Source organism: Equus asinus, chromosome 1 (assembly GCF_041296235.1).
Source record: "Equus asinus isolate D_3611 breed Donkey chromosome 1, EquAss-T2T_v2, whole genome shotgun sequence".
Taxonomy (NCBI): domain Eukaryota; kingdom Metazoa; phylum Chordata; class Mammalia; order Perissodactyla; family Equidae; genus Equus; species Equus asinus.
In genome coordinates, this window is record NC_091790.1 from 108,525,874 (window position 1) to 108,547,867 (window position 21,994).

Below are 21,994 nucleotides of genomic sequence, written 5' to 3' on the forward strand. Positions count from 1 at the left end.
AGATGTTGGTTACTATTCTTCCTAGTTAATTTGCTTTGGAGGCCTCCAGTGTTTGTACAGGACCAGATGTTAGGTGGAGCCTTCCTTAGCTGTGAGATGTATCTTCAAGGTTAAATGCCTTCTAGGTCTGCAGCTGTGTCAGTAGTTGGGAGCATTTGGTAAGGTCCTTCCCAATGGGGCTTGAGGTCTGTCTTCCTCTGATGTTGCTTCCAGAATACTCAGTCACCAGGCTCTAGACTGTGACCAGCAGGATCCTTTAAATTGGGATCTTCGAAAGCTTCTTTAACCTGTTGCTGATAGGCTTGAGTATAAGTCATTAGAGACTTAAAGTAGGCGGTCATACTAGCATAAGACATCAAGGGATCAGCAGAAGGTTGTATACCAATAGACATTGATCTGGTGGTGACTGTCTCATACAGAGTGAGTTTGTTTTCCAAAGAGGGTTCTGTGAACAGTTGGTGAGACCAAAGGCGGTACCTTAGAGCAGAGGAGTCCACTCTACGGGTATATAACAAAACCTCAAAGACAATTCACAGAGGTGCTTTATGAAGCCATCAGTTTCTCCGTTAGACTTCTGGAAATTTCTCAGCCAGTTCAGTTTTATGATCTGAAGGTTTATCAGAAACTGTATTCTAGAGTGTCAGAGTTCTTTTCATGAGTCTCTCTGAAGATGAAGTATATTTGCAAAAGCATCATAGTAAAACAGTAACTCTAAGTGACAAAAGACTTAAAATAGCATGTTTAAAGATTTGATTACGATGCAATTAACAAAGTAATTTGGTTATTTCTGTGACATATTTTAAGATAGTGACCAGAATTATGATTGATAACATTATATCAAGACATAACAGAATTTTAAGAATTTTATGTAATTTTTAGGACACGTATTAATAACATTTTCCCACACAATATAACCTAAGAAGGTTTACCATTTATTTGACCATGTTTCCCATGCAATTTAACAAACCAAATACAGCTAATTAGGTTAGTATTCCCCTTTTTATAGGAGGAGAAAACAAATGCTTTGAGAAGTCCAAAGGGCCCTCTGGAAATGATCAAATATACTTTAGGACCAAAAAGGGCTTTCTTTAGGATTTGAATTTTAAGAAGTTTGTCAAAAATCTCAAAAGGTTTTAAAACACTTGGTCAAATAGGATCATGAGAGTTGTAGGTCACTGTGACTTTCAGGCAAACACAGAAAGCTAAATAGTTGGCAGGGGGATCCTTGGCTATCTTAATAGCCTCAGCTTTTTGAACATAGGAAATTATTTTGACAAAACATAGAATCCCTATTTTCTAGGCAGATCACTCTGAAAAAAAATCCTTTTACAATCTCTTATCAACAGCAGACCAACAATCCAAGAAAAATGTCCTTTTATGAGAGAGAGAACCAAATTCTAATTTTGCAACAGCTTACTTTTGATATTAAAACTCATTTACTTAGTTAAATTCATTTCAATCGTAGCCAACTTGACCATGCACAAAACTCTTCTCCGGATTCTTCTTCCCCAAACCTTCTATAATCTTGTTTTTTACTTTGAGAATTTGTCCTTTCTTCTTTCCCATCACCAGTTTTACTTTAGGACAAATTTAGTTTCTTAACAAAAATATATCCATTTTTTATACGTTCTTTTACTGAAAATATACATTTTCTCATAACATACTTTTTTCTTTTTTAAAGATTGGCACCTGGGCTAACAACTGTTGCCAATCTTTTTTTTTTTTTTTTGCTTTATCTCCCCAACCCCCCCTCCCCCGCCCCCCCCCCCCCCCGCCCCGTACACAGTTGTGTATCTCAGTTGCATGTCCTTCTAGTTGTGGGATGTGGGACGCTGCCTCAACGTGGCCTGATGAGCGGTGCCATGTCCGCGCTCAGGATCCGAACCCTGAGCCGCCGCAGCGGAGCACGCAAACTTAACCACTTGGCCACGGAGCCGGCCCCCGTTTTTTTTTTTCTTTCTTTTTTTCTAGCATACATTTTTTAATGTGGCACAAGGCATGTTTACTAGTAGACCCAAACATCTCTTAGTTCTTCTGTAATAAGAAGCTAAAAGTAGATAAATCTATGTCTAGTAATTAACATCTAATATTTTATATTATTTGGAAATGATCTAGATATTCAATAAATTTCTATCATTGTACTTAATTTAGCAAAACTATAAGGGTTCAAGTTACAGAAGATTTTGAACTTATTTTTTAAATACATACACGATAACAGATAATTATTGTTAAAGAGTTCACCTAAAAACTTTTTATTTTTTTGCTGAGGAAGATTAGCCCTGAGCTAACATCTGTTGTCAATCTTCCTCTTTTTTTTGCTTAAGGAAATTAGCCCTGAGCTTACATCTGTGCCAGTCTTCCTCTATTTTACATGTGGGTTGCTGCCACAGCATGGCTGATGAGTGCTGTAGGTACACGCCCAGGGTCTGAACCTGCAAACTCAGGCCCCCAAAGCAGAGTGCACCGAACTTAACCCACTAGGCCACGGGACTGGCCTCCACCTAAAAGCTTTTTATCTTACTTACATCTGTTTAGTTTACTTGTTCCCAATAGTTATGTTTAAATTACCTACAAAAACTGCATGAGACATTATACAAAGTCAGCCGTCAGAATTTTTGCTGCCAACTTTTGTAACAGAGATAAAATGAATTTTTTGAGTTTTAGTAAATGTAGGTGTAACAAAAGATTTATTTTTAATGCTGATAACTCTAAAGACAACAAACTTAAATTAGCTTTAATATTGAATATTCTCCTAGATCATGTGATCCTGAAATTCATTTGGATTAGTTTCTATTTTTAAAAGTATACTCAATTTATATAGTGCTTATTTGTTTTTAAGGCAGTTAAATAGAGCTCTCATAAACTAATGCTGATAATACCATTCGGAGGTAGAAAAATATCACATATGTATAACAAACATTTTTAGACACACACTTGAACACACAGACAGATGCAAATGGAGATCCTTTTTAAAATTTTCTGTACAGTTTTTTGGGCAAGAGTTCTTCCCTAGCAGTCTGCATCTTCAAAAGCATCTTTTCCTCTTTTTTTCCATTCAGTCTTAGGAATCAGTGATGGTCTACATAACAGTTCCTGGAGAGGTTACAAGCTTTTTGAGATTAACAGGTGAAGTTAGTTGCTTATCAAGGACTGATATACCCATTCAATTACTTTATCCCTAATTTGTTTCTTTCCCTCTGAGTACATAGTTTTATTTTAGCTTAGTGGAAAAGCTTAAAATAAATTCCTACTAGGCTTCGAATATCAGCTTCCAATTTGGCTAAATTTCTGATCACAACTTACTAAATCCTTTCAAATATCCTGTCAGGTTTCAACTGGGATGAATATTTTAATGATTTCTGGCAGTGTTAAACAACTCATTAATTTTTATTTATTTATTTTTTATTGCAGTCATAATGGTTTATAACATTGTGAAATTTCAGTTGTACATTATTATTTGTCAGTCACCATATATATATATGTGCTCCTTTACCCCTTTGCTCACCTCCCAACCCCTTTCACTTCTGGTAACCATTTATCTGTTCTCTTTGTCCATGTGTTTATCTTCCACATATAAGTGAAATCACATAGTGTTTGTGTTTCTCTGTCTGGCTTATTTTGCTTAACATAACACCCTCAAGGTCCATCCATGTTGTTGCAAATAGGACGATTTTGTCCTTTTATTATGGCTGAGTAGTATTCCACTGTATATCTCTATATATCACATCTTCTTTATCCATTCATCAGTTGATGGACACTTGGGTTGCTCCCTATGTCTTGGCTATAGTGAATAATGCTGCAATGAACATAGGGGTGCATAAGTTTCTTTGACTTGTTGGCTTCAAGTTCTTTGGATAAATACTCAGTAGTGGGATAGCTGGATTGTATGGTATTTCTATTTTTAATTTTTTAAGAAATCTCCATACTGTTTTCCTTAAGCACCTATGCACCAGTTTGCATTCCCACGAGCTGTGTATCAGGGTTCCCTTTTCTCCACATCCTGTCCAACATTTGTTGCTTTTTGTCGTGGTAATTATAGCCATTCTGACCTGTGTAAGGTGATATCTCACTGTAGTTTTGATCTGCATTTCCCTGTTGAATAGTGATGTTGAACATCGTTTCATGTGCCTGTTGGCCATCTGTATATCTTCTTTGGAGAAATGTCTGTTCATATTCTCTGCCCATTTTTTGATTGGGTTGTTTTTTGTTGTTGAATTGTGTGAGTTCTTTATATATTTTGGAGATCAACCCCTTGTCAGATAAATAATTTGCAAATATTTTCTCCTAGTTGGTGGATTCTCTTTTGGTTTTGTATATGGTTTCCTTTGCTTTTCAGAAGCTTTTTAGTCTGATGTAGTCTCGTTTGTTAACTTTTCATTTTGTTTCCTTTACCTGAGTAGACATGGTATTTGAAAAGATCCTTCTAAGACTGATGTCAAAGAGTATACTGCCTATATTTTCTTCTAGGAATTTTATGGTTTCATATCTTACCTTCAAGTCTTTAATCCATTTTGTCTTAATTTTTGTGTATGACCTAAGATAATGGTCTCCTTTCATTCTTTTTCATGTGGCTGTCCAGTATTCCCAACACCATTTATCAAAGAGACTTTCCTTTCTCTGTTGTATGTTCTTAGCTCTTCTGTCAAAGATTAACTGTCCGTAGATGTGTAGTTTTATTTCTGGGCTTTCACTTCTGTTCCACTGATCTGTGTGTCTGTTCTTGTACCAGTACCATGCAGTTTTTTTTTTTTTAAAGATTGGCACTGAGCTAACATCTGTTGCCAATCTTCCTTTTTGTTCTTTTTCTTCTTGCCAAATCCCCACAGTACATAGTTGTAGATTCTAGTTGTAGGTCCTTCTGGTTGTGCTATGTGGACGCCGCCTCAGCATGACCTGATGAATGCTGCTGTGTCTGTGTCCAGGATCCAAACTGTTGAAACCCTGGGCCTCGAAGTGGAGTGTGCAAGCTTAAGCACTTGGCCATGGGTCCTGCCCCCTTGCTGTTTTGATTACCATAGTGTTGTAGTATATTTTTGAAGTCAGGGATTGTGATGCCTCTAGCTTTGTTCTTTTTTCTCAGGATTGTTCTAGCTATTCAGGGTTTTTTGTTGCCCCATATGAATTTTAGGATTCTTTGTTCTATTTCCATGAAGAAGGTCATTGGAATTCTGATTGGGATTGCATTGACTCTGTAGATTGCTTTAGGTAGTATGGACATTTTAACTTTATTTATTCTTCCAATCCATGCACATGGAATATTTTTCCATTTCCTTATGTCATCATCAATTTCTTTCAATAATATCTTACAGTCTTCATTATATAGGTCTTTCACCTCTTGGTCAAATTTATTCCTAGGTATTTTATTCATTTTGTTGTGATTGTAAATGGGATTGTATTCTTGAGTTCTCTTTCTGTTGGTCCTTATTAGAGTATAGAAATGCAGCTGAGTCTTGTAAGTTGGTTTTGTATGCTGCAACTTTGCTGTAGTTATTGATTATTTCTAATAGTTTTCTGATGGATTCTTTAGGGTTTTCTATATATAAAATTATGTTGTCTGCAAACAATGGGAGTTCCACTTCTTCATTGCCAACTTGGATTCCTTTTGTTTGTTTTTCTTGCTTATTACTCTGGCCAAGACCTCTAGTACTGTGTTTAACAAGAGTGGTGATAGTGAGCACCCTTGTCTTGTTCCTGTTTTCAGAGGGATGGCTTTCAGTTTTCTCTCTTGAGCGTGATGTTGGCTGTGGATTTGTCATATATGGCCTTTATTATGTTGAGGTGCTTTCCTTCTATATCCATTTTATTGAGAGTTTTTATCATAAATGTATGTTGGATCTTGTCAAATGCTTTCTCTGCATCTATTTAAATGATCATGTCATTTTTATTCCTCATTTTATTCATGTGGTGTATCACATTGATTGATTTGCGGATGTTAAACCATCCCTGCATCCCTGGTATAAATCCCTCTTGATCATGGTGTATGGTCCTTTTAATGTGTTGCTATATTCAGTTTGTCAATATTTTTTTGAGCATTTTTGCATCTGTGTTTGTCAGTGAAATATCAATTTTCCTTTTTAGTCTTCAGTTTTTGGAGATTGTATGAGTCTAAGAATTTATCCATTTCTTCTAGATTGTCCAGTTTGTTGCCATATAGTTTTTCATAATATTCTCTTATAATTGTTTGTATTTCTGTGGTATCCATTGTAATTTCTCCTCTTTCATTTCTAATTTTATTTATTTGTGTCTTCTGTCTTCTTTTCTTAGTGAGTCTGGCTAAAGGTTTGTCAATTTTGTTTATCTTCCTAAAGAACCAGGTCTTACTGTGTTTTGATTTCAATTTCATTTATTTCTGCTCTAATTTTTATTTCCCTCCTTCTGCTGACTTTGGGCTTTGTTTGTTCTTCTGTTTTTAGTTCTGTTCTAGTTTAAGATTGCTTATTTGAGATTTTTCTTGTTTTTTAAGATGGGCCTGTATTGCCATGAATTTCCCTCTTAGCACCACTTTTGCTTCATCCCATATGAGTTGGTATGGTGTATTTTCATTTTCATTTGTCTCCTGGTATTTTTTGATCTCTCCTTTAATTTCTTCAGTGATCCATTGGTTTAAACAACTCCATTAGTTTTTAATTTTAGTTTCCCCTTGACTGTTTAAGAGAATAATGTAGCAATTTACCACAAAATCTCTCAGAACCTTGTTATCTCTGGGAGGGGTCCATACAGGGCCCTCCTGAAGGTAGATATGGAAGTGTTTGTAAAGCCATTAACTTAACAAACTTTTGTATAGTCTTTTCTTTTAGGTACCTCTTACATTTTAATTTTTTCTTAGCTTTTTGCAGCAACACTTTCAATAAGTTTAATAAGCCTTTTCAATAAGGCTATTTTGGAATTTTGAATCCTTTTGCTTTTAAGTGCACTTTTAAATGATTTTTATCTAATTGGAACATTCCTTCTAATGGTCAATGTAGTTTCCCTGAGGGCTGGCAGCAGTTTGGTAGGACCCTAGCAGCAAATGGGGTTCAACCCTTATTTCTGCCTAGCAATGTCTGATTGCAAATAGGTGTCAATCCACATTTCTGTTTGACTGTATTTTGGGTCCTTGAAACTGATGGTTACCAAGCCAAGCTTACAGGACATGAAACAAGCTTATTTAACATTCTGAAGTTCTTTGTAAATATTTACACCTTCCAGGATCATAATTTTTAAGCACGTGTGCCAGAAGGTAGCACACTTGATTCTTTAGAAATTAAATATTACATTCACTTTGTCTGGCTTGCGGTTCTCAAGTCTAGTGCACAGTAAGGTAGATTTTGTAAGCTCAAAGGAGCCCCAAAGTGGCCATTGTAATTTTAAATCATATTTTGTATTATTGGTCCATGGGGATAAACGTTTACAAGAGAAAGGACTGTAGTTCTTAAATGTAAACCCAGCTGGAGTTCCCAAGGAAGGAACTTCTTGGGGACTTTTAGTAGATGAGATTCATATCTTAAGTAACAACCAGACTAAGAGTCAAAGAGACAAAGAGACACTGGTTGCAAGCCTCAGGTTGTTACTTGTCCTTCTGACCCACTGGCTACAACTATTTGGAGAAACAACACAAAAGACAGAATTTGAGTACTCACTAGATAGGGAATAAACCCTCATGTATGGCAACAGCCATGAGCTGCTGTGGGCTGATTCAAACGGAGAGAGCCTTCCAGAGGCAATAGCTGTGACCTGCCTAAGGTGCCCAGACAGGGGAGCTTTTCCAGATGGCAATAGCTATGAGTTGACTTGGAAACAATTTTCACTTGGTTGATTGGCTCCAGATTGGGCTGTTGCCCCAAAAATCTCAGAGAAAGGCAATGACCCCAACCAAAAGGGAAGGAGGTCAGAACCTGAGAGGACTAACGGTTGGAGGATCTGGTGGGCCGTGGAAAAGGTGAGCACATAAGGGGGCTCATTAGCGGTACTGAACCCATTTCCAGGGGAGGCCAGTCCTCAAAAGTGAGAGTGCTTCAGATCCCACTTCTGACACCTGATATGTTAACCTACAAAACCAGAAACCAATTTGAGAGGGAAAATGTTTGAGATCAGAGAATTATAATTCAGGGAGCACAGATTCAGGTAGAAATCCAAATAGTGTCCTGTTAAGGAGTAGAAGGGTCTTTTAAAGGCAAAGAAGGAAGGTTGTATTACAAAGAATTTTAATTGGAGTTGGAGGCAGAGAGCTGATCTTGGCTATGAAATTTTACCCTTAAAATTTTGCACTCAATTTCAGGGAGCTTACGGGACTCCAGGAAATCCTATACCAAAGTGATTGTTTATTGGAATATGTTATTTGGCACATGTTTTTCTGTAAGGTGGCCATATCCAATCACCTCAACTGTTGTCTTTATATATTTAAGTTGTATTCATTATCAGCCCATTTTCAATAATACTAGCCTGTTATGGGTTGGTTGTATGACTCAATCAGTGAAAATGCTAAAAAACCAAGAGTTATAACGGAAGATAATATCAGTGTTGTTGGAAAGAATTCTTAGTAAAAGCATTAAGATATGTTCCCAGGGTAGTGTTTCCACAATACCCTTTGAAGTACTTATTGAGTGTTACTTATACTCTTATAAAACAAAATGGGAAATTAGAATTGTCATAATGGGGGCCGGCCCTGTGGCTGAGTGGTTAAGTTTGTGCACTCTGCTTTGGTGGCCCAGGGTTTCACCGGTTCAGATCCTGAGTATGGACATGACACCGCTCATTAGGCCATGCTGAGGCAGCATCCCAGGTGCCACAACTAGAAGGACCCACACTGCAAATATACAACTATGTACTGGAGTATTTGGGGAGAAAAAGCAGCGGAAAAAAAAAAAAGGATTGGCAACAGTTGTTAGCTCAGGTGTCAATCTTTAGGGGAAAAAAAAAAGAATTGTCATAATGTATTGAGGAATACCTGAATATTTCCTAAATTGTGGTGATGGCACAAGCAAAGGAAATTACGGTAACAGAGGAAAAATGTTTGACTCAAACCATCCACCTGACGTGAGTGATATCTGTTCAAAAGATACACAAAATATAAATTTTTAGTATTGCAAATTTATTTTAGAACTAATTCTTATCTTTTATGTACAGTATTATGTTTTAATAGAAATTTTGTATTGAAATGAGCAAAAATGTGCTAGTGTAGTACTTGCTTTCTGGTCAGATTAAGATAACATTATGAGAAACAGTAGTGCGATTTTAGAATTAACTCAGTATTTTGGTCGAGTGAAGTAAAAGTAAACACTTTATGGTGTCGTGTTTCATATTTGGGATTATTTTATCTTCTAAGTGTGTATGATTTTTAGAGGAAACTCTTGCCCATATGATTTCTTTTAAAAAAATAAAATTTTAGTCCTCGGGGCTGGCCCCGTGGCCGAGTGGTTAAGTTCGCGTGCTCCACTGCAGGCGGCCCAGTGTTTCGTTGGTTCGAATCCTGGGCGCGGACATGGCACTGCTCATCAAACCACGCTGAGGCAGTGCCCCACATGCCACAACTAGAAGGACCCTCAGCGAAGAATATACAACTATGTACCGGGGGGCTTTGGGGAGAAAAAAGAAAAAAATAAAATCTTTAAAAAAAAAAAAATTTTAGTCCTTATGAATCAGATGTCCTGCTGGATTGTATTGTATATAATCCAGTCTATCTAAAATTTTATTAGCTAAAATGAAGAATGGTTAAAAATATTTTTTTTAAGAAGGCAGTATGGCCTGAATTGAATTCAGAGGCGCTTCTATGTGTTCATTTATTAGTTACTTAAATGTCTGTTACCTAGGTATCAAAGTGTCTTATGTCTTCCAGTATAGACAGGAATGGTTCTTAAGCTTTAGGACGCAAATCATCTGAGAGTACTTATTAAAACATATTATTCAGAGCTTCAACCACAGAGATTCCGATTCATTAAGTCTAAAGTGGGGCCCAGAAATTGGCATTTCAAGCAAGCACCCTAGAGGATTCTGATTTAGATGGGGTTCATTTTGAGAAACACTCTCCTAGACAAGATACAGTAGAGTCAGAAGTTTAAAAATTGTTCATTTTCAATTTCATGTTTACTTATCAGTTTGTATGTATCAGACACTTTTTTGGGGAAGCTTTATCAAAGCTTACATTAGTATTACAGGCTATTATTGTGTTGTGTGGATTAAAGACAGTTTTATAAAGTTAGGTAGCTACAGGTTGCTAGCAAGTGGTAGAAGCGGTAGTTGGAAAAAATTCAGTAGCAAAAGAAAGGCTGCAGTTTTTTAAGAATTGGGAAGAAAACTGTTAAAGTGTAGACTATAAATTTGATGTTTTACATTTCATCCTGTCCTAAGGCATTAACAATATTACAGTGAAATGTATATCTGTCTTCTCTATCCAATCAACATACAGTGTATCCAGTATCCATTATGTGACATATGTGATTATGAGTAATGTGAATGGCTGATATATGTATGTGTATACACATGTGCATATATGATCATCATGTACATGTGTGATATATATGATATATATGCCAAACCCATATATTTTTCATTCCTACAGTCTACATGTAATATGGCCAGAACTCTCATTTGTTAGCATTAACAGTTACAAAATTTTATGTTAAATTAAAATTTGTTCATTTTGCATCTGTTATTAGTATTGCATATCTATAGCTGTCTGATTGCAAAGTGATTTCCCATAACCTTACTCTCCTTTCTTGCTCCTTTTTCTCTTCAATCTGAAAAATTTTTGGATGTGCTTTGGTAGGCTGCCTTGCTTAATGCCTCTCAGAAATATATGACATATCGCTTTCATGGAAGCAGAGTGAGGAAAGTGACCTCATTTCCAAACAGGCTCAGCTCTCCTCCTTTATCTTACTTGATGCTTCAGGGTTTGATAGTGGTAGAGAGTTGATATTGGTGGCAGTGACAGGAATGACAGCAGTTTTTACCACTTGCTGGTGGAAGTACAAAGCTGTCATGCTTGAAAGCCATGGATACAGTTTATTGAGGTCTATAAACAATGTGTGAATGGAGGGGAGAGATACTTAGGGTTATTTCACATGCTATTTTATCATGAGCAAGAAGAGGTTTGCTGATCTCTTCTTCTCCTGCAAAAATGAATATTCTTTAAAAGAGTAATAGCTTTCGTATTAGTAATAAGCCGAATTTCTCATTTATTTTTACATCTCTATACCATTCTGTTCCAAACTTTGGTGAATTGTAATATTCTAATATTTATTCTATTTCTTATGATGCAATATATGTTATTATATTATTAATCTGTCCAGTCTACCAAACTTGGGTTCCTTTTCAGAAAAATTCCTTTCATTGTTTTGAATGCTTTTTTAGAAAAAGTCTTTAGTTTCCTTCTGTGAACTCTAACCCACAATTCTGTGTTCTCTTTGTATTCCTCTAAGAGCTGAGCATCTCTGATTATTTTAGATCTTTTTCCTGCCCTCCCTACGTTTAATTACCTCCTTATTTTTCTCTTTTATAATATGATCTGAAATCTTTTTTCCCTAACATTTATTATTAGTCATCTCATGTTTCACTTCTTCGAGTTCACTGCTGTCCCATGGGAGGCTTATATTCAGGAGTACATACAAATGTCCATCTGAACTGTGAAGAAAATAGGTGCCTAAAGTTTCCTTTAGTTTTTTTATTTCTCGTATTATTTAGTGGAAAAGAAGGAAAGAAATACATTATCTTGTGGTTTTCCCCTTGCTGCTTCCCTCCATTTAGAAAAGTAACTTTTTCAAAATTTGCCGTTACCTTTCTTACCTTTTTCAGTGATCTTGAAATGTAGCCTGAAGCTATTTACTTATAATAGAAAAAGGTTTAAGTATTTGTTATTTTATCGATATTATTTTTTAGAAATACTTCTGTATGTTTTTTAATTTTTAAAAACTATTTTTATGCAGCCATTAAAGAATGAAGGAGATATGTATATAATGATTTGGATGGATATTCATAATGACTTATTAGGAAAAAAAAAGCAAAGGATGATATTTATATTTTTTACTTTATATACCTTGGCATTTTTCCATTAAGTGTTTATAATTTTTTGTAAGTAAAAAATTTACTGAAGAAGAAAATATATGTTCAGTGGACAACTGAATAAACCTGTATGCAAAATATAAAGTAGATAATTTAAAACATCAATTTGAAAGTTTCATTTTGAATTATTTTTAATAACTAGAACATTCTTGAATCATGTTATGTATTTTACTTAATTGAATTTTCTGCTTTGCCAGGAATTCTTTTTGTTTTTGCAATTGGTATCCACGTGCTTTATACAAAGCATAATTAAAAAGTTCTTCCATCCTTGAGGGTAATCCTCATTTTTAGTTCTTCAGTCTCTTACCCCGGTTGTCTTTCTGGTCAGTGGACTCACCCTATTGATTCTGCCTTCACATTGCCTGTTATGTCTCTATGCTCCTTTGCAGACCTACTGCCAACATTTTTTGCCAAGCCTTTTATTACCTATCAAAGTGATGGCAACAGCTTCCCATATTCTGTGTCTTACCCAATCAACAGTTTGGTTTCTCAGCTTCCCGTTTTCTGTGCCTTACCCAGTCAACTCTTTCTACATATTGCTGTTTTATTATTATTATTTTTTTTTTGTAGCTCGTTTCTCCTTGTATTATCCCTGCTCAGATTTCTCTGCTGGCATTTATGGCCTTCTGTCTTTTGGCCCCAGTTTTTTACTTACCGGATCAGCTTCTCACTACTGTATTCCTTTTCTTCTAAAGACTACAATTTACTTTCCAGAATATGCTTCAGTAGCTTTCCTCAGCAATGCTTTTGTTTATATTGTTCTTAAATACAACATAATTCCTTTCTTCTTAAGTCTATTAAGAACTTTTTACTTTTTTTATAGCGTTTACCACATTCTGCCTTTTTCTTAATAGATATTGCCATACTTTTTAATACCTTGATTCCAGATTTCAAGCTCTGAGGGTAATGACTGTTCCCCATGAGTATCTGCCATATGAGTATCTGCCATAATGCTTTCTACATTGTAAGAATTCAAATGTTAATTGAATGCCAAAGCTTAATTAATGTAAAGTCAAAAGTTTCTTTAAATTTGGAAAGTAGTCTTGAAAGTACTATGTTGAATGAAGCCCTACTAAGCACCCGTTTCCTTATACTTTTAGGTTTTCACCTTTAAGTCTAATCTCAGTTAAATGAGGAGTTGGATTTTTAATGTCCAGAGAACTGAGATTCTGCTATAATTTTATTTGGGGGATAAAAAATAGACACATACTTGAAAATTGACTTGCTATAAGTGAGAAGTACAGAATTATGAGTGAATTTTTTTGAAAGGGTAATTGTAAATAATGTAATTTTCATGGTAGGTTGAACATGTCATCTGTTGCGTACTAGTTGGTAGAATCATAACTTCCTTAAATTAGCAAACAAAACAAAAGGTAAAATAACAGTTCCGTAACTTGCTGAGTTCATCTTTGGTTAGTTTTTAAAATAATAGTTTTTATTTCTATAGTTTTGAAGATTTAACCCAGTTAACTCTGTAGAAATTGATAGCTACATCTGTGATTTGTGGCATATGGGTAGAAAAATAAAATTTTAAGAAGGATTTCATATTGAGTTTACTGTCTCTAGTACCTTTGCATATAAAATTTTCATTCTAATGTGAAAAATTGGCATTAATCCTTTTTTTGTAAAATTATTTGAAATAAAGTGAAAAATTTACATGTTATGGTGGGGGTCATCATGAGGAAAAAAAATATTTTACCTTTTCGTAGAACAAGCACTTAATAAAGAAAACTTGTCTGAGCTTCTCATTCTCTCGTTTAAGCTGAAGTCAGTAATTGCAAACATTTGTGACTTGTTTTTAAAAGCTGAACTTTTAACATAAATATTATTCTGGTTTACATATTATATACTATTTAACTTGTTAAAAAGCTGTTAGAAGTTCTCTAGGAATTTTCTTTGTTGCAAATCAGTGGGTGCATTTTTGTATGAAAGATCATTACAGGTAGGCAAAAATGTTTAATTGTCTGTTCCAGTGTCAACTGTAGAAATAATAACAGTTTAGAGGGCAACATTATAATACTTGCCTTTTATTTCTTATTTTGCTAGATTTCTTATTACAGAGAAGAAGAGGACATGAAAACAGTTTAGGCAAATATATTAGAAAACTTTTTTAACTGAGTTCTTTGGCATGCTTTATAAACTTGAAGATTAAAAATATTTAAAACACAAAAGGTTTTCTCTTAATATGAAAACTAAAAATAGTCTAATTTTTATTAGGTTATAAAACTAAATATTAAAATTTTAATTCATGCTCAGGAGTTCAAGTAAAAATTAGTTTTTAAAAAAAATTTAATGAATATGTTAGGAGATATTTTGTGCCAAATATATTTATTGAATGAAAAATTTTTTATTATCTTTATGAAGTCTTAATTTCTCTTCAGGATTTTGAAGAATGTCTTACTTGCTTATGGCACATTTTGTCAGATTGAAGCATTCCTTTAATTCCATAAAAGAGTGGAAAGTAAGGCAGAAGGAAACTGTGCCTTTGCCAAGATTTGATCTTATGTTAATATTGTTATCAGAAATAAACCAGTATTAAATTTGCCATGTAACCTCAGTGAATTCAAGCTATTGCGTGGTGCTCCTTTCCCCAAGGATTAGTGTATTCGATAAACTAGATTGGATGAATCTCATTTATTTATGTAAAAGTGTTATATTTATAAAAATTTTTTTTACTTAAAAAGGAGTTGCTACTTGATTTAGTGAATATAGTCTTAAAAAAAAGAAAAAAATTGTCCAGCTAACCAATTATAAGATAGTATTTGCCTACTTTAAATAACTTATTGCTATTTTTCTGAATCAGTGATAATTAGCACTCATTGATAGATTACTAGATTGTAACAATAGGAAAATACTTGGTATGAGATTCTCAAACGTGATATCTATAGTTAGGATTAGTAATTTCATAGTTTTTCAACATGAATTGAGGATTGGATACAAAATGCTTAAAGTTAAATTAAGTGGTGTAAAGTAATTGATAAGATTTATTGCCATTTTAATGATTTTCAGAGTGGAAGTAGAACTATGTTTTGAAACATTTGGAAGCTATTATGATAGTGCAGGAGCATTGTGCAAACTGTATTTCCCTAAAGTTGCTGTGCATTTTAGATACGTGTTTGGCTAGAAATAGTTGGCTTTGTTAAGCTTTTCTACAGTGATGTAAAGTCTTTATTTTCTTCCTTGTATTCAGATTTTAATAGTTAACTTCTGTTATACAAAAAGTCCAGCTTAAATAAAGTTAGCAAGTCAGTTTATTTTAATGCACTGGTTTGTACCAGTTTACAGTGTTAACCCAGAGCATTTGGTTTAGACTCAAGCAAAGTGAGGAGGGAAGAAAGAGGCTGGTGCTTTAGTTCTCTTCCCTCCTTTTATTGTCAGTTCATTTGCATATTATAGGCAAAGTGCTCTTGATCTTAGAAAATCAATCTCTTTTTCATAATAAACTAGAATTTCAAAGTTGCCTTATCTTGGTGTGCATATACAGAGTTGTTTGTTCTTCTGGTTCCTGAATTTTAAAATCCTGATAAATCCTACAATTTTCTACATTCAAAAAGGATAAAGATTCATACATAGTTCATTATTTCTGATGCATCAAATATTATAGCAATTAGACTATGCTAGAAAACGTAATATAGTGGTACAGAAAGTCCTAGACTGTTTTGATTGTTTGGAGCCCATAATTTTGGTTCCTGTCAAAATGCTATTCCAGTTGTCGTCATATAAATATATCCATAGTTTGTGGCTTAGAAACAATACACTTTATAAAAAAATCAAAAGCAAGAATAACTGTGTCAGTTACATTTTAAAGTTATGCACTGTTTTAAGGCTATGTATTTATTCTTTAGAAAATATGACTTACATGAATATCTTCTGATGGACATAATATTGACAAAATATGCATATGATATTAACTTTAACAAACTGCCATGCAACAAATACATTAAGTAATGAAGAAATTGAATATATATGACCTAATCTAATCTTGACATTTACATTGAAGATTTACAACATAACCAATACTTAAAATGTTTTTTCTCATATTTGGCAGTAATTTTATTTTTTACAATTTAAATTTAAAACTTTTGAAGGTGGGTTTGGGTGAAACTTAGACCTTTTCCTAGTCTGTGACAACCTGAGGTACTAAACATTTTTCTCTTATTTCACTATCTTCAAAGGTAATTTTTCTGTTTCTTTTAGGATCTATCCAAGAGTTGTGTATTACAGCATTATTAGGCATTGGATCAGCTTCCACTATGGAAACAACTCGTTTTTTCATTTTACTTTTCAAGACCTTTTGAAATTTTTGTCTAGTGAATGCATATAATAGAGGGTGAAATATAGTTGTCCCATAACCCATGACTAGAAAACACAACCTTAATTTTACTAAGAGGTCACTTGGGCCTAAACATAAAATGGTGGTATTTAAAACAGAAATTGGTGTCCAGCAGAGAAGAAATGTAGAAATAATCAATAAAGACATTCTGAAGACTCTTTTTTGCCTTTCTCGTCGTTCACGGTGTCGTTTCACAGCTCGCCGGAGGGCAATTATTACAGAGACTGAAGTTCTTACGCCAAAGACTACGTTTCTCCCACCACTGCTTTGTGACATGTCTGTAGTCTCATGTTGCGTGGTTAGAGAAATTGTCTTTTTCTTTCTTGCTTTCTTCTTCTGCCCTGTTGAAAATCTTGTGCCTATTCGAATATTAAGAGCCTGAAGTATTTTGGAGTATGTGATTAACATTACTATGACAGTGAAAAAGAATATTGGGATCTGTACTAGCAGATGATAATACATTCCCAGTTCAGTGTAGTATTCATTTGTACTGACACACAAAAGTGTCTTGTTCTCCCATGTATTACCACTTTGAAGACTGAAGAAATTTACCTCAATAAAGGGAATGAGGAAAGAGAAAAATGAAAAAATCCAAATGGATATCATTAACATTACAGCTCTGCCCATTGTCAGAATTCGGTTTGCAGGTTTTACAGAGATGTCATATCTGTCCAAAGTGATAGCAAAGACGTTGATTGCTGTTGAGACACTTGCAAAAGATACACAGGCCTCATGGAAACAGCAGATGAGAGCAGTGTTACTCTCCAGTGAAAGCAGAAGGATAACTATAGTTAGAGGAATGCATCCCACACAAATTATTACATCAAGGACGTGAAGATTCATTGTAATAATGTTACTGACGGAGTTGATTAAGTTGGATTTCATGCAGTAAAGTACCAATACGGTGAGGTTGCTGCCAAGTCCCAACACAATTTCTAACATGAGAAATCCGGTGAGAGACACTTGAAAGCTTAATGGATATGATAGTGGTTGGTACATATTGGTGTTGATGTCATCAATGTCATCTCGCACTGTAATGTTAGATTCAGACTGCATGTTGATTTCCAGAATGGGAGAAAAACACATTCTTTTGGAGCAGTTGGTTTTTTCCCTAGAAAGTGAAATAGAATAAACTATTTGATATTTGGCAATTTAAATGACGTATAAAACATGTGTTCTTTGCAAAAATCTTTTAGTTGTGTACTTAGTTAATTTTTAAGTTTGTGAACTATTAATGGAAAATGTAGAATTAGAAAACATCAAGCTTGCATTGTTTTGATGCCAGAGGAAATTAGGTTCTCCCATTGAAGACATAACTATACAGGGATTACTCCTATATAGTTCAGAATTATTTAATATACTAAAAAGGCTTTCTTCATCTGGCTTTTTCAAGCTTATTTTTTGAGATACAGTATATTTTTTGTATAGTAAAACTACCATGCAAAACTAATTTTAGGCCAATGTTTTAAGATTTCATTTTAAATTGTTGTGAGTAGGTGGGAAATAAATGCTATTTTAATTTGTTCTAGCATAGTTAGTGTAGGTGTAATTATTCCCCTGAGATTTCAAATGAACAGGACAGGGGATCATTTAAAATGATAAATAGCAGAGAGCATTAGTTTGTTTTAAATCATTTTGTCCATGTTCTTGATCAAATTCATATTTAGAAGTCAACAGTGTGCTTGGGGATATTTGGAGTTATTTCCCACAGAAGTAGACAAATGATAAATATTTCATATTTTGCAGTGAAAATGCTCAGTGAACTTTAAAATGAGCAAACTTATGTTATAAAAACTAGAAGAAAAAGGCATTATGTTAAAGTAATGGCTTGGTAAAAGAGCACTGATCACTCCTATGAATGATTTATTTTGTGCCCACACCCTCTCATAGCTTATGGAAGGAGAAAATTGAAATTTAGTGTCATTAAGAAATAGCCATTTTTGAAGTGATTTGAAATAATATATCAGTTTGTTTTATTTGATTAAACAATTTTTTGTAAAAAATGAAATTTTAGGGAAAAGGAGTATCTGAAGCCCATTTTCTGAGGAATCTTAAAGTTACACATTCCTTGTGAAACCTTTTGTATAAATCACCCAGTGTATATAAATCTGAGGAAAATTTAAAAAAAAAACTCTTACTAATTCATGCAAATCTATATTTTAATATAGAGAGGCTTAGAGTAATTTATAAAAATAATGTCTGATTTTCTGGGCTAAAATGTCAGTAATCAGTATATTCAGTTAAAATAAAAAAATCATACAACCAACTATATTTCACATTTCAAGTACAGCATTTTGACTGCAAAGTCATAATCAAACATAAATTATAAAAGCTAGTAATTTTCAGAGTTCATGTTAACCTATCACTTGATGTAATCTTTGACAAGTTTTAGAATACAATTTTATTTATGCATATTATTTTAAGGGTAATAGTTCAGAAACACAAATGATAACATTAATGTCTTTTGAACTTGGCATAAAATATTACTACAGGCATATACTCGAGTAAGTGAAGGTCTTATCTAAGATTGAAATCCTATAAAAATGCAAAATTTTAAATGTGCCAGATTTGCTGAACTGACAGATAAAACCTCAGGTCTTTATCACATCGGTTAGGTTTATAATTAAATAAAGCAGAAATGTCAAGTGAGACGATAATTAAGAAAAATGCCTCTCCTCTAGAGCTGGATCCTTTTCTTTCATAAGTGTTAAGCAGTGTGGGGGGGGGGGGGCATGCATCTTCTGACCTACCTGTTTGCTGTGCCTTATGGGCCTTTTGGCTTACTCTAGTTTTTCACAAACTGATACATGATGTCATTGACAAATTTTGACATGAATTTTTACCTGACAACAGTGAAGTAGCTGTGTTTTATTTCATGTCCTGTAGGAATTCTTTCAATTTCTCTCCAATACTTCAACTGCATGAATTGTGAGATTTAGTTGGCTGATGGATTTCTAAAGACCAGTACAAAGTATTTGTGTTTGTTTTGCCTTAAAAAGTCACAACCGAGAGAAACTTCCGCAAATGATAGGAATCGTTTCCCTTTGAGGGAATATATGATGGTGTCTCTTTATTTTCCAGAACATGTGAAAGCAAAAAGGCAACATAAGGTTTCTAGCTTCTAAAATGTGTTTAGACATCCTTTTGTTACAAATGTAAGTCTGTTTCTATAGCAGTCCTCATTATTTTGAAATGATTTCTTGATCACATAACTTGCTTTATATTGTAAGTCCGGTTCACGTTCTTTTGATAAAAACCATCTGCTGTTTAATCTGGTTTGTTTTCATTAGAACAGGATACATAATTGGTCATAATACTCAGATGGAAAAATCCTTTAGTAATATCAATTGGTATGAATATCTGATTATTTAGTGCACAAAATACTTGCTAAAGCTTCATTTAGCTTGCTGATATGTTTGGCATTCCCCTTTTGGCAGTCCTTGTTTCATTGTTTCTTCAAGAATCAGTAGCTCCACGATTCTGGTGTGTTAAAGTATCAACTCCCCCGTTAGAAATGCTCACCATTTTGTATTCAGGCTTTTACAGTTATATTGTTCTTCTTTTTGTGGCTATTTTATATAGCATCTCTTAGGATGATTACTGTTGATGTGTTATATCCCAGTGGTAATGTAGACTGTATTCTCTGGTTTTAACTCCTTAGTGTCTTAAAATCATGTGTTACAAGAATATCCTGCAGTTTGTGGTTCAGACGGCTGGGGAGATGCTTGCTCAGATGCATTCTTCACATTGTCAGTTGTAAATACTGAATTAGCTGCTGTGGGCCCTTGTGAAAAAGAAAAAAATGGTTAAGAATAGGGTTCCTAATAATTTCCAATTAATCGAAAGTTACTTTTGTTTATTTTAACACCATGCACAGCAAGCAAACTGTACTATTAGAACCACAGCTTATGTATAAATTTAAGGGTTTCTTTAAATAAAATATTCTCTTTCCCAACAAAAATTATAAATATTATGTTATTTAATAAGAGTTAACATTACAAATAGAATCCTGAAAGAAAAGCTGCGTTTTTTAAAACTAATTTCTGCTCTCATTTTAGAAGCTAGCCTGTATTTTCAGAGATTATGAGCAATTAGCATACACTAAACATACTGTCATGCCCTCTTTAAATAAATTTAGCAATATTTCCTGCTGTAAAATATTGTAGCTTGCTTGTTAGCACATGGTTTGAATTTCAGCTGATTAAAACAGATTCCATGATAAGATGTGAATTTCCATAGATGTTCATGTACTTGAAATGTAGAGGGTAATGCAAAATGTAACTGCAAATTAAGTAATTTTCAATGAACATGCACGGTAATAAACTTAACCTAAAATTGAGTAATAAATAATAGCTAAATTATAAACCTGGTTCTTTTAAGAAATATAAGCATTTTTTCAACATTTGAGAAAAACTGTGCTGATGACATTAAGAATATTTAGTATGTCCAAAGTGACTTAAAAGCTGATGTCTTCATAGTGAAGCCACAAAGAATATTCTTTGTATTTAACATCACAGCCTAAAAAATTACATTTAAAGTATATCATGACTTAAAAGAAATAGATCTAAAAAAAAACACATGTTTAGCAATAGGTAGAATTAAGCAAATAAACTCTTAAAATTTAGGCTGAAATTTTTCAAAGTAATTTTACCCCACTATACAGGTTCAAAAGCATCTGTATACTATAATAAGGAACACATCTTACCTCCGCTAAAGATTTGATAAATTCTTGATGTAGTTGAAGCGTTTCCAGTTTTGATTGATTCATTTTGTTCACTTGTTAGTAGAGGACCGGGGGAAGAGGGTCATAAACATCTCTTCGGAAAAGACCTTAATGAAAATATGTGTCTGTACTGTGCCATTGTTTCAGCAGTCCTGCTAATGTATGGAACCTGGAGTGCTGCTTAGAGCCTGCTGCAGTCTCTCACTCTTCCTACTGGGCAATCAATAAGAATTTGAAAATACGTAATGAAAGTAATTTAACATACTGAAGGCTTCTTGTCTCCAGAGACAACGTTTAGATTCAGTCTTTCGAAAAAGGAACGGCACTGCTTTTCAGAGGAAAGTCTGTTCTGGGCAGCTTTTGCAGAATGACAGCCTACCTTGTGGCTTCTCTCCACTGCAGAGAGATGCAGTGCATTCACTAATTTTGATTGGTCAGTTGTATTGGGCTTAAACTGTGCTTCATATGTATAGCAGGGATTTTTCCCCTCACTGTTTTATATAAGGGTGCTTTTTAAAAAGGCTATATTTATAAGCGGTTGTATGTTGCTCTTAAATAGAATAGGAGTACATTAGTCTTTTAAAAATGTGTTTTCTATTCTGGTTTGTTGTTCACTTATGCCAAACATTAAAAAATGCAGGGAGGTGGAGGGGGAGCAAGAAAAAATTACATAGTAAAAAGTATATATTCTTTTTAAAGCCTGGATAATTGCACTTGAGAATATTTTAGTTGTATATATGTTTTTGATTGAGAGTCTTTGTTCTACAAATAGAAAGCCACTGCATCTTTACTGTGAACCACATTGAATTTCAACTAGTTTGTTTGTATTCAAGTCATCTTCTCTGTGTATTCCAAATTGTCGTGAACAACTCAAGGTGTTAAACACTGTTAAAAGTGCAGTA

At 34.1% G+C, this 21,994-nt stretch overlaps 2 protein-coding genes across 2 annotated transcripts in view; one reads left to right on the plus strand and one right to left on the minus strand.

Annotated features, from left to right (window-relative positions):
• Window positions 1-21,994, plus strand: part of COG5 (component of oligomeric golgi complex 5) — a 325,049-nt gene that overhangs the window by 72,945 nt on the left and 230,110 nt on the right. The window lies entirely within an intron of this gene.
• GPR22 (G protein-coupled receptor 22) lies at window positions 1,995-21,611 on the minus strand. The gene is made up of 3 exons (XM_014831841.3): window positions 21,075-21,611; window positions 19,213-20,153; window positions 1,995-17,480 (listed from the first exon to the last, which is right to left on the minus strand). Exons 2-3 carry the CDS (start codon window positions 19,290-19,292, stop codon window positions 16,154-16,156), a joined length of 1,407 nt encoding a protein of 468 aa, XP_014687327.1. The 5' UTR covers window positions 19,293-20,153; window positions 21,075-21,611; the 3' UTR covers window positions 1,995-16,153.

What these genes read in the sequence shown, in the direction of transcription:
- GPR22 (XM_014831841.3), bottom strand. Translation starts at nt 19,292, where the DNA reads ATGCAGTTGAAGTATTGGAGAGAAATTGAAAGAATTCCTACAGGACAT. An exon ending in AGCTACTTCACTGTTGTCAG is followed by an intron (nt 17,481 to 19,212) that starts GTAAAAATTCAT and finishes TTCACTTTCTAG; the next exon opens with GGAAAAAACCAACTGCTCCA.